At 46.6% G+C, this 13,644-nt stretch overlaps 1 protein-coding gene across 1 annotated transcript in view; it reads right to left on the reverse strand.

Moving 5' to 3' along the window:
- Positions 1 to 8,432, reverse strand: part of MAP3K10 (mitogen-activated protein kinase kinase kinase 10) — a 72,272-nt gene extending 63,840 nt beyond the window's left edge. The window contains 1 exon segment of the mRNA XM_004710495.3: positions 8,279 to 8,432. Coding sequence (XP_004710552.2) covers positions 8,279 to 8,432 — 154 coding nt within the window.
- Positions 8,433 to 13,644: the final 5,212 nt, after the last annotated feature.

Raw genomic sequence — 13,644 nt, forward strand, 5'->3', positions numbered from 1 at the left:
ATAACCTCCTCCCTGAGGGATGGACAATAGAAAAGAGGGTGAAGGGAGACGTCAGACAGGGCAAGATATGACAAAATAACAATTTATAAATTACCAAGGGTTCATGAGGGAGGGGGGAGAGGGAAGAGGGGGAAAATGAGGAACTGATGCCAGGGGCTTAGGTGGAGAGCAAATGTTTTCAGAATGATGAGGGTAACGAATGTACAAATGTGATTGTGATTGTGATTGTGATTGTGATTGTGCTTGTGATTGTGATAAGAGTTGTATGAGCCCCCAATAAAATGTTTTTAAAAAAAATAACGTTGAAACAAACATTTCCTGTACACCATGGGATGACATAATTATCCAAGGGTCTAGAGAGGAGTAAAACAAGCAGTTTGCAAGTTAAAATGAAATAGCTTAAACTAGTGCATTGCAAACTATGTGGTTGAACTTCAAGTTCTGCATAAATGTGAGTTCCTTCAAGGAGAAATAGGATGAATGAAAAACATTTCTTTTTCTCCCTTAATACTCTAAAGCAATGGTTCTCATCCTCCCTAATGGTGTGATGCTTTAATACAGTTCCTCATGTTGTGGTGACCTCTCAACCATAAAATCATTTTCGTTGCTAATTCATAACTGCAATTTTGCTACTGTTATGAATTGGGTGACCCCTGTGAAAGGGTCATTCAACCCCTAAAGGGGTCGCGGCCCACAGGTTGAGAACCGCTGCTTTAAAGTCTGCATCTTAGAAAATAAGACTTGAATGACATTACATGATTTGGTCAAAACCCAGATTCATCATTGTATAAGATCACGTCATGATTATTTTCCTTTTTGTAACAAATGACAAAATTGTTAGTTAATATATCTATTGACTGGCTAGTCATCCATCTGATGGCTATATCGGACTTATCCTATTTTCAGATATGTAAGTTGCACAAAATAAGAACTTCCAGCAACCTTTGAGTCTATTTCTATCTACCATTAGGAGTCGGCAGGATTTTCTTACCTGCTACAGCCACCATCCTCGTTCCTGAGGGAGGGATGCTGATGTAGAAGGAGGCACAATGGTACTGAGCTCACTGAAGACTAACACGTCTCCAACCACAATGCTGACCTTCTTCCTATTGTTCATCTTTCGGTGACCATGGGCTAGAAGATTCCTGAAGTCCTCAAATACAGGCCCCAACTACTGTACAATCCAGTTCTACAAGCCCTTCAAGGCCAGAGGTCTGAACAGTCCACACCACATGCCATCTTATTCGTGTGCCAAACCCAGGTCTGTGGAATGAAAGTTTCACCGGGAGTCTAATGCCAACATCCTCTCTAAAGCATGACACTGCCACGGGACGTACAATCCCCCGAGGAACTTCCCCTTCCCCTGCTCCATCGATGCTCCTGAGAGACAACTAGACTCGTAGGAAAGGGTGAATGATGAACGGGTGAGCTCAGAGAAGAGACAAGAGGAGCAAATTTGGTACCATTCATCACTGTCAGGGGAGGGCAGGTTCAGCAATAGGTTCCCTTCGGAAGGAAGTCTCAGAGTAAGAAAAATGATCACGTGAACTAAACAAAACAAAAACGATTTCAAGGGTGAGAAACCTAACTTACACGGGCCATGGTTTTATAAACGGATTCTAAGTCCTTGTCATCTTTCTTGGGCTTCTTCTACCAGAGAAGTCCCGGGAAGCCAGGCTGGGAGGGGAACAAGAAGTTTTGATACCAGGGTTGTCTCAGAACTTCTAAAATGACTGAGGTTAACATAATCCGAGACTCCCTCCCCTTCATTTTACTTCCAACACCACCAATTGCCACAGACAAAGGAGAGGAGACAAGAGAGGGTGTGGACAAAGCCCCCTTTCCCCCCACTATGGAACATGAAACTAGCCCTGAAGGTGTAGCTGCACCCTCGGACTTAGGTCAGGCACTCTAACAAGAGCAGGTCTGGCCTATCCCAATTTGTGATGCTGTTGACCAGTTGCTGAGACTGACCTGTTGAGTCCTGCCCTGCGCTGAACTCCTTCCCTCTGTGTCTCCCTTCTTGGGCTGAGAAGAGGCCACTCCCCACACACCCAGATAGCATTCTTGACAAGCACAGGCCTGAGCTCTGTAGACTTGAAGGCAGAAAGCAAGATGCAGCCTTGCCCACTGCAAAACTCTACCTGCCCCACGGAGCCCGCCCTAGCCAGAACTACAGCTCCCAGAGTCCTCTGGGCTCACCAGTCTGGTGGCACTGCGGTTATGTGTTGGACTGTGATCCGAAAGGTCAGCAGTTTGAAACCACCAGGAGCTCCTTGGGAGAGAGATGAGACTCTCTATTTCCGTAAAGAGTTACAGTCTGGGAAACCCTGAAGGGTGGTTCTGTGCGATGGGGCTGCTGTGAGTCAGACAGACTTGATGGCGTGAGTTTGGTTTTGGTACTGCCTACAGGATCCCCGGTGGTGAGGTGGGTCATGCTTTGGCCAGCCATGTAAACCCACTAGCCGCTCCATGGGGGAAAACAGATGGCAGTGGGTTTTGTTGTTGTTGTTGTTTTTTAATTTTTGTTGTTGTTGCTTTTATGCTTCTCTCTTGAGGTGGCTGTGACCGTCTGCTGCCTTAAGGATCGCAGTTCTACTCTGTCCTGCAGGGTCACTGCGGAGCAATCAATTCAACGGCAAGATGTTCATGTTTTGTTTGTTCGTTTTTGGGCACAGGGGAAGGGGCATACCTGTGGTTACAATCACATTTGAAAATGGGTTCTCTTTGCTAAGAGGCAGTATCTGTGAAAAGTGCGTTTTGAGGCAATCGTGTTTGAGATCTTAAAGAAGGAGCAGGCAAGGACAGAGACGCAAGTGAGCAGAGACAGAGCAGAGAGAAGCCAAGTTACAGGAAGGCACTATGATGACTCAGGATAGCAGCCGAAGAAAGAGACGAGCAACCCCCAGAACCAACACACACAGAGAAAGCTTTGCCTAGGGCCAGTCCCCTGAACTTGGACTTCCGTCTCCCAAACTTGTTAAAGGCCACCCACTTGTGGCGTTGCTGTTATGACAGCACTATAGCTGAGACAGAAAGTAAGAAGGAATCAGCGACCGGCAGAAGAATACATATCAAAAGAGAGAAAAGAACACAGAGAAGCATATATCCACATGTAAACACTGCTGATCTGTAGCGTCTATTTTTGATACTACTTTTGCTTAAGTCCGATCCATAATTTTAAAAAAACACACATTTTAAACAGCAGGGCTTCAAGAAGTTCATGGAAAAATAGAATAAAAACATAATGGAATGTTCCCATGACCCTTCTGAAGCCTTAAAACATACCCTATACTGTTGAGTCAGTTGTGACTGACCAGGACCCTATAAGACAGAGCAGAACTGCCCCACAGGGTTTCCAATGGTATAATCTTGACAGAAACAGGCAGTCACAGTTTCCTTCCTGCGAGTCGCTGGTGGGTTCAAATCACTGACCTTTCATCTATTTTGAAAATAGAAGGTCTTTTTTTGTTAAAGCCTTCTCTTGGATTTAGAGGAAGAAGCTCAAGGTAAATGAAAAACTGCGCTTTTAATGTTACTGAGTACGTTTTTCCCCCTGTGGTAGTTACATATGGTTGTCAACTTGAGACTATTAAGAGAGTGAATGGGTGGAGTTAGCCTGTCAATCAGGTCATAGATTGATGACCTCATTTGGAGGTGCTAAGGAGATAAATAGCTCACTGTAGGCAGGACACACTCACTCCCTGCATGACATTGCTATTGACAAGCCACATGGAGTTATGCTAATGGCAGCCAGAGCCTTGGAGCTGGAGGAGCCACGTGGAGACCCATGCCAGTGCTGAAACGCTTCCACTGCCACTGGATCCACTCGACTTTGCACCCACTGGCCTGTGATCTTCCTGCACTTGGTGTTATTGCATGTGTTGCGTGAGTCTGAAGAGCAATGTACAGACTGGTACTGGATATATGGGCTAGTATCAGATTTATGGATGTGATCTTGACTGGGTTGGGATGTTTTCTTATTGTACAATTACTCTTTATATAAAGCTCGTTCTTGTGGGGGAAACCAGCCCCTCACACGATCATGGGTTCGGTAAGCGCAAGTGTACAGTTAAGATATATAAAGGTTATAGTAAAGTCATAGAGAATAAGAGACATAAAAGAGAGAGTAAAATAAAGGAGGCAGGGCATTTCATGGTAGCATGCTCACCTCAGCTCCTCTTGATGGTCCACGTGGAGGTGGGAGACAAGAGGGCAGGAGAGAGAATGATTTATTTCTAACCAAGGCTTATATATCTTTTGGGGGCATGCAAGCCCCCTGATTACAGGTAAAGATATACATCACAGGAAGGGGTTGGACTATAGGTAATACAGCAATGGGAGGGGGACGATCTAGGGGTGTACATGCTATAGAAGAGGAGGGATTAGGGGTAAACATGTGACAAGATGGGCAGACCCCAGATTCAATATGGAAGCCTAACCTTGGTCCCCCTTGAGTGGGCTTGACCTCCCTGGGCTCTCCTTCAGGGAAACAATCTACTACTATCCTTATCAGAAGGGAGTGGGCCCTACTTAGGGTGGGACAGACTATACAGTCTGATTGCTCTAGATGGCTGACTACCCTCAGGGAGCGTAACCTCTGACCTGCTTTCGTTGACCTCCAAGCATATAATCATTTTCCATGTGTAGCAAGCAGCTGGGTTTGGCACATATTTGAGGGAGACAACTTGGGAGAAATCTTTCTGTGTCCCACACTTTCCTATACACATGAGTGTCTATGAATTTCTCTAGTCTACCCAGACTAACACCTTCCCTTTAGCTCCAAACACCTTGTTTTGAATGCATGTCCACATAGATCTAAATGTATCGCAATATCTTGTTTGCATTGATGGTGGTGTGAATGAGACTTTCTTCACATATTCCTGACACTTCATTTTGCTCTCAAGCCGTCTCCTCAGTCCTGCTGTCTGTCCTCCAGCTGCTGCTGGCGACATGGTCCCACTAGCCTCTCTGAACTAACGTCATTAGAATACAAGCCATCGCCTTTGAAATTAGGCAGTCCAGTATAATGGCCACTCACCCTACAGAGCTATTTTAAGTTGAAATTAAGAAGTCGGTTCCTCAGTGCGTTAGTCACATCCGAAGTGCTCACTTTGGAGAACACACCCAGCGTTGCAGCAAGTTCTGTTGACAGCGTTTGTATGAAGCCTAAGTAACTACACGGCCCCGGATGTGATTCTGGCTCTTCGCGACCCTTCCAGGGCAGAGTAGGACTACGCCAGAGGGTTTCCAACCTGTCAGAAGCCACATCTTTCTCCTGAGGAACAGCTGGTGGGTTTGAACTGCCAACCTTGCCGTTAGCAGCGAAGCATTTAACCTTAAATTGCACCAGCACCAGGGCTCTGGTATAACACATACAGGTGGAAATCCATTTCTCCTCAGAGTTCCCGAGTTCAGAATAATTTGGTCGAAACCCAACAGAGATGGCTAAAGAAACAATGATGTCTCCTTCCTATGAGCTTCCAAGATAAGCGACCTGAACCTCTCGAGGCTTGTATGACCTTCACCTTACTGTAGTCAGTCTATTTGGATCTTATTCTCTTTGCTGGATCACAAGAAATTTAAGGGCAACAATTGTGTGGGTTTAGTTCTCGTATCACTCCCAGTTACTACCAGAAGATCCAGTATATTTATTGTCTGCTACTTGACTATAATTCCATTTCTAGGATTTATTTCCCTTAGGAAGTAGCTACAAAAGCTTTGTTATAATGGAATTTTGAGTGAAAATATTAGAAACAGTTACAGTAGGCAATGGGCTAAACAAGCTACGGTCAGTTCTGGTGGCATACTACGGTATGCCTGTTGGAGAAGGGTATTCATGAGCATTACTGATTAAAACCAGTAACTTAAAGTATGTAACATAATGAGAGGGGTTATATTGTTGTCAAGCATTCAAAATGTTCATCTCAGTCTGACAGCTACTAACTTTTCCAATGATCTTAGTAATAAGCTCTTGTCTCCAGGATCTGTAAATATAACGAAAACCTTATTTGGAAATAGCGCCTTTGTTTGATAATTAGTTGTTTCCATAAGGCACTCTGGTGGCTCAGTGGGGTAAGCATTACTAACCAGAAGATTGGTGGTTTGAATCCACCAGCCACTCCGAGTGAGAAAGATGAGGCTGTCAGCTCCTGTAAAGATTTACAGCCTCAAAAATCTTAAAGTTGCTCTGAGCTGGAATTGACTGCATGGCAGCAGATTTGGTTTTAGCTTTTACCGTGAGGCCATCCTGGAGGGAGGTGGGAGGAGAAATCTAATATGACTACTGTTCGAATAAGAAGAAACAGAGACAGCATGTGAAGTGCTGCGTAGACTGAGGCAGTAGCTACCACCAGCCAACAGGTGCCTAGGGTGATAGAAAGTTGGACCAGACAAGGACCTTTCCCTTGAGCCTTCATCTAGGTCAGCGGTTCTCAACCTGTGGGTCATGACCCCTTTGGGGAGATCCAACAACCCTTTCACAGGGGTTGCCTAAGGCCACCGGAAAACACATATTTCCCGTGGTCTTAGGAACAGAGACAAGGCTCCTCTATTGTCTCCAGGTGGGTGTGCCCACATGCAGAGATATGCTGATCTAGTGAGAAAGAAGCTATCTCAACCTTCCCACTGATGTTGACTTTTTACGGATATTGTAGCAAAATGTAGCAATGTAGTTAACTGTTGTTATACTAAGGCTGTTACCCATGCTACACCATGCTTCAAGACAAAATTTCATTGATTTGTCATTAGAAATAAATACTTCACAATATAGAATGACATACTGTTTTGTGCTTCATCACAATGCTTTAATGATGTTCCATTTGTAACACTGAAAATACATCCTGCCGATCAGATATTTACATGACGGTTCATAACAGTAGCAAATGACAGTTTTGAAGTGGCAACAAAAATACTTTTATGGTTGGGGGGGGTCACCACAACACGAGGAACTGTATGAAAGGGTCATGGCATTTAGGAAGGTTGAGAACCACTGGTTTGAAGGAAATATGGCTCTGTGGACACCCGGAGTTCAAACTTCCAGCCTCCAGTACTATGAGAGAAAACATTTCTGTTGTTTTTAAAAACCAACCCCACTGCCATCGAGTTGATTTGGACCCATTGTGCCCATTAAGATTTCCACGACTGCAGACAGTCTCATCTTTCTACTGAGAGGCAGCTGCTGGGTTTGAACTGCTGACCTGACCTTCTGGTTAGCTGCCAAAGGCTTAACCTAATGTATACCAGTTGGTGGTAATGTGCTTTGGCACCCTAGAAACGATTTAGTTTGTAAACTTGGGGTAAGAACAGCCCCTATTCCACTGGGTTTTCATAAAGCTTGAGTTGATACACATACACTACTTACTAACATCTAATTATTTCGTCAAAGTTAGGCCATATTATTAAAATAAAGTACCATTCCCACTTGTACAACCCTTCTGCCACTTCTGGCTGACACAAGTCAACCCCTTTCTGATCTTGCCTTGGGTAAAGATCAAAGATCAATTCCATCTAAACCCGGATCCCAAAGCAATAAAACTTTACGCCCCAGGATACGTACTTCTCTCCCGGTCTATAAAGGAGTGACTTGGGAAAATGAGGCCCTTGGGGGGGGCTTGCATAGGGAGGTCCATCTGCCAAGTACCTGTCACGCGGCTTCTCAGGAAAAACTCCACAGACCTCCCTGTACTGAAACCCACGCTGCACTTCGTAAACACGACTGGAAACACAAACTCACGGGGATCTGGACTTTTAACAACTTCCCCCTCCTCCACACGGAGCTCGACGGCAGGGGAGCCCCATGGGGCGCCCCAGTGGCCAACACTGACTGCAACAATGTCCTCCAGGCCACATCGGCCCTGGCCTCCCACCTCCCGTGTAGTCCCACCCACTGCAGTTCCCCATGGCAACCTCCGTCCCAGGGCTCGGGACGGGGCTTCTCTCTGGGACCAGCTCTGGTGGGCACCCAGGGTTGGAGGGCAATTGGAGCAGGTGACGCGCCCGCCCAACTTCCCCCTGATGCTGTCAGGGGCACGGTCACGCGCACGCGCGCCCACGCACCTGCCCCTCAGCGTCCCACGACGCCCCCTGGTGCTCCTCACAAACACACGGGCCGGAGTGCGAGGACACGGCCGGTTCGCGGCCCGGGGTGACTCCCGTTGGGAGGCAGCCCCAGGCCCCCCGAAACCCCCTTTCCACCCAGCGCCAACTTACTTCTGGCCCGGCTGGGTCGCAACGCCGACAACACACCGGAAGGACCCCTGGCGGGGTCGAGGCTAACGCCACGCGGGGCCTGCTGGGAACTGTAGTCCCGGCCAGCCAGCCGGCTCGCGGGGGCTCCCACTGCGCAGGCGCGCGTGGTCCAGGCTGCTCCAGGGGGCGCCCTCGCGTCCCGCGCGGGAAACTGGGGCACCGAGCATGAGCGCGTGCGGCATAGCACCACGAAGCGGAGTTTGGTCTGGGTCTCAGCCTGGGACTCTGTGTCTGCCCTTGTGTGCGCGTGCATGCGTGTGCATGCGTGTGCGTGTGTGAGAAAGAGACAGAGAATTTAAGGCTGTGCTTCTCAACCTTCCTCATGCCGCCACCCTTTCATACAGTTCCTCCAGTGATGGTGACCCCCAACCATCAAATTATGTTCCTTGCTACTTCATCACTGTCATTTTGCTAGTTATAAAGCGTCATGTAAATATCTGATATGCAAAAAAAATCCTGATAGGCAGGATGTATTTTCATTGCTACAAATTGAACATTATTCAAGCATCGTGGTGAATCACAAAAACAATATGTAATTATAGACTGTGAAATATGTATTTCTAATGACAAATCAATCACAAAAACAATATGTAATTCTAGATTGTGAAATATGTCTTCCTTTTTGTAATCGTTTTATTAGGGGCTCATACAACTTTTTTTTCCCATACAACTCTTATCACAATCCATACATACATCAATTGTGTAAAGCACATTTGTACATTCGTTGCCCTCATCATTCTCAAAACATTTGCTCTCCACCTAATCCCCTGGCATCAGCTCATTTTTCCCCCTCCTTCAATGACAAAACAATATGTAATTCTATATTGTGAAATATGTATTTCTAATGACAAATCAATGAAATTTTGCCTAGAAGCCTGGTGCAGCATGGGTAACAGTCTTCATGCCGGGTACTTGTAGGTGGCTGTATCTGTGCATGTGGGTGGACCCACCTGGATAGAGGAGCTGTTTTCCGATGGTCTTAGGTGACCCCTGTGAAAGGGTCGTTGGACGCCCAGAGGGGCCGTGACCTACAGGTTGAGAACCCCTGCTTTAAGGGTTGTGGGACCGTTGGGACCTCTCTGGCTGTGAGTCGTTAGTGGTCTTGCATGTGTGGTAGTTCTTTGGGTGTGAGGTGGTGTGTGACTGAAGTGAAGGTTCTTAGAGGCAAAACCGATGACGCCTATATCGATGTATATAGAGAGAGCATTTCTATCAAGAAAATGACCGGCACGGCTGTAAAGCGGCAAGTCCCAAGTGCGCCTAAAATGCAATATGCTTCCTGTCTGTGTCTCGTGTGGTTTTCTGCATTTGAAATCCAGGATAGGCACGTCTATACAGATCAATAATTGCTGAGGGGCGTGGCGGGGGAGGTTCGTGGGGGGAATGGGGAGCCAACAATGAGTGTGGAGAAGAAAATGCTCTGAAACTGATGTGAGGATGGCACGGCTCTCCTTAATGCGCTCAAACAATTGTACGCGATGTGAAGTATATGTCAATCAAATGATTGTTTAAAAGTCTGGTAGGAATCATGTGAGCAGCCAGAGAAGGAAAACATGGCCTCCATCTCCAAGGCCTAGATCTTATCAAAGATTATCTGTAAATTCGAGTTGGATAAGTGGTCAGGGAAAATATACAATGTCTCCAGAACACTAGAGAACATTCTCTCCTGGCCATTTTTCTGAGATCAGATCTGTCAGAGACCCTAGTCCAATGTCAGCTTTCCTCAAGTCAGGACCAAATAAGAGCTTCTGTGTCCTTAGAACCTAATATTGTGGAGTTTGGGCAACAGGACTGATTTATGCAGTCACTCCTTCCCACAAGCACTAGAGTATAACACGAGGGGATGTTGGTGTGGTTTAACATCAGGAAAGGGGTGTTAGGGATGCATTCCTTCACAATCCTTATTCAACCTGCATGCTGAGCAAACTATCTGAGAAGCGGGGCTGCTCGAAGAGCGCAGCATCAGGATTGCACGAAGGTTCATTTCACAGCCTGTGATGTGTCAAGGACCCAACCTGCTTGCTTGCGGAAAGCGAGGAAGGACTGGAAACGCGGAGGAAGACCGAGGACTGCAGCCCTCAGTATGGATTATCACACAGTGTAAAGAGCATTTTAAAACTCTTCACAATGTGACCAATAGGTAACATCATAATAAATGTGGAAAGAACGGGGATTTCTTATAACCATAGAGTCCCCCATCATAAACAGTAAATTGATAGCTAATTTCTTACAGGCTGTCCAACGACTGACAAAAGCAGCTATTATCCATTGCAGAGGACACCAGACAGACAACTCTCTTGTCACACGGGGCAACGACAAAGCAGACACTACTGCCAGGAACCTCACGACCAACCCTGCTAACCCAGCTCCAGTTCTCTGTTTTACCATCCCCGAGGGGCAACCCTCTTACACGCCAGGAAGAAGCCCCCCTGACTCAGAAGGGGGGACAGAAAACCCCTGAAGGGTGGAGAGTTCTGCACAGCCAAATAGCATTACCCACACAACAAGCCGAGAGCCTCATGCACCAAATGCATTCCTCTTTACACACAGGGCCTCGTGCCCTTTCCCAGTTCCTACAACCGATATTTTACCATCCTAAACGAACCCAGCTCATCCAAAAGGTTCGTTCCCCCTGTTCCGTATGCAAAACCATCAATACTCAGGGAGCCCTTAGACCCAAAGTCTCCACACACCAACTACGTGGCTATCTGCCCGGCCAAGACTGGCAAATTGACTTCACTCATATGCCTAATCACAAACGTTTTAGATTCCTCCTCACATTAGTCGATACCTTTCCAGGATGGATCAAAGCCTTCCCCACCCAACGAGAGGCAGCAGGTACAGTCACAGACGTCTTACTGACCCAAATCATTCCCAAGTTTGGCCTCCCTAACTCCATCCAAGCTGATAACGGTCCCTGCTTCATTTCCCAGATCACACAACAAGTTTCACTTGCCCTAAACATTGAGTGGCGCTTACACATGCCATACAGGCCTCAATCCTCTGGAAAAGTTGAGAAAATGAATGGAATTATAAAAAATCATCTGTATAATCCCCTTACAGAAGGGTCTCGGGGAGGAGACGAGCCAGTCAGGGTTCAGAGTAGCAACGATGAACCATACAACTTTCCTCTAGTTCCTAAATGCTTCCTCCCCACCCACTATCATGATCCCAATTCTACCTGACAAATCTGGCTAGACCAGAGGATGTACACTGGTACATGTATGAACTGGAAACAGGGAATCCAGGATAGATAATCCCCTCAGGATCAGTGGTGTGAATGGTGTTACCGGGAGGGTGGAGGGAGGGTGGGGTGGAAAGGGGGAACTGATGACAGGGATCTACATATAACCTGTTCCCTGGGGGATGGACAACAGAAAAGTGGGTGAAGGGAGACGTTGGACAGTATAAAAAATGACAAAATAATAATTTATAAATTATCAAGGGTTCATGAGATGGGGGGAGCAGAGAGGGAGGAGGTAAAAATAAGGAGCTGATGCCAGGGGCTTACGTGAAGAACAAATGTTTTGAGAGTGATGAGGGTAACGGATGTACAAATGTGCTTTATACAATTGATGTATACGTATGGACTGTGATAAGAGTTGTATGAGCCCCCAATAAAATGATTTAAAAAAAAACCACATCTATCTAAACCGTCCCTAGAACTTCACTGCTTGTGGGTGGACCTACTCCCCCTCACCTTAACTCGAAATCAGGCCACCCCTCGCTCCCCTTCCTTTTTAAGCCCCTTTGAATTACAGGCCCTTCCTTATCAACCACAACCTACCAATCCAAACACCACCCCTGGCAAACTACTTACCCTTTCTTTCTCTTTTAAGGAAACTGCTCCAGGAGCACGCAGGCCCGTGTCTGCCCGCCCCTGACCCTACACGACCCGACTTGCCAGTGATCAGCCCGGGAGACTATACTGCTGAAAGAACTTCATCGTCAGCCTTTGTAGCCTAAGTGGACGGGACCATACACCATGGTCCTCACTACTCCCAGCGCAGTCAAAATCCTTGGTGACCCTAACTGGCATCACCTCACCAGAGTAAAGCCAGCCCCCAGCACAAATCGTGCATGGCATTCAACCCAAGTTGTGGGGCCTGCTAAGGTGGCTTTTGTTTTTCATAGCTGATACCACCTGTGCCTTCTGGTATAAACGAGGAACATTGCCTTTCCCATGCCCATCGCCAACCCTACCAAATTCACGGTCTTATGTGTGGCAGTTTGTTGTCCAAGAAACCTAACAAGGCAAAACCTGTGTGGTCAGCAAGGCACACTGCGGCCAGGGTGGACGTCAAGGAGCAGTCTGCATCCCATTTAACTGGACTGATCTTTCCTCCGTGGTAGCAAGTACAGTCGTGTATGACTTTACAAATGAAACAGACCCTCTAACTCTCTGCTTTCTTTATGACCAGGTCGAAGACTCCTGTAAACAGTGGCCTGACCAGTACAAGGGGTGTCCTTACTGGTCGTGCAAATACCACATAGACCTCTTCAGTTCAAATACCTTCACCGCCGATAAGCGAGGAAAGTATAAACTCTTTATCTCAGATCCTTGGGACCCAAGGTGGGAAAAGGGTGTTGAGGGAGGTCTGTATTACTACCGCTGGGCCAAAAAACCCATAGCCACCCTAAAAATCCACAGACAATTGATCCAGATTTCTCACCCACCCAAGAAGCTAGATGAAGTCGCTGAAGAAATATAGAACAACGAACTTAACCTATTAACCCAAATAACAAAAACAACAACCCTCACCCTTTCAAGCAGGTAAACCTGATCCGGGAGCAGCCTTATTAAATGCTTCTGGGATAGAAAACTCATCTGTTTTCTCGGCGCTTCCCTCCAGCGTCCAGGGTTGGCAGCTGTTCCAATAAACTCCCCCACTTCTGGTAATATTAGCAACACTTGTCCTGTTCCCATTCCTAATACAGTGAACCCTCGCCACTTCGCGCTTCAACTTCCGCAGCTTCACTCTATAGCGGTTTTTGCGTAACAGCGCATGCTCTGTCATGACTGCCACTGATTGGCTCATACTGTACACGCTTCTGTCTGCATTGCTACGTATCGGAGCTACGTATCAGATGCATTTTTGCTTTTGTACAGTGTACTGTAATTGTTTGCAATTTTTAAGAAATTTTATCTAAGCCCTATGATGGCTCCTAAACAAGCTGCTTCTTCTAAGCCTTCTGACAATAAAAATAAGTGCCAGAGGAAGATGCTCACCATCCAAGAAAAGGTAAAACTTTTGGATATAAGGAATCCTACTTCGCGGAATTTCATTTATCACAGTAGGGTCTAGAACCGATTAACCGCGATAAACGAGGGTTCACTGTACACCATTATTTGTCCCAGAAGGCAACGTTAACGTCAGCTATTTACCATCCACA

The sequence above is a fragment of the Echinops telfairi genome, unplaced genomic scaffold (genome assembly GCF_000313985.2).
Source record: "Echinops telfairi isolate 266 unplaced genomic scaffold, ASM31398v2 ScPeMD7_655;HRSCAF=1070, whole genome shotgun sequence".
In the NCBI taxonomy this organism is placed as follows: Eukaryota; Metazoa; Chordata; class Mammalia; order Afrosoricida; family Tenrecidae; genus Echinops; species Echinops telfairi.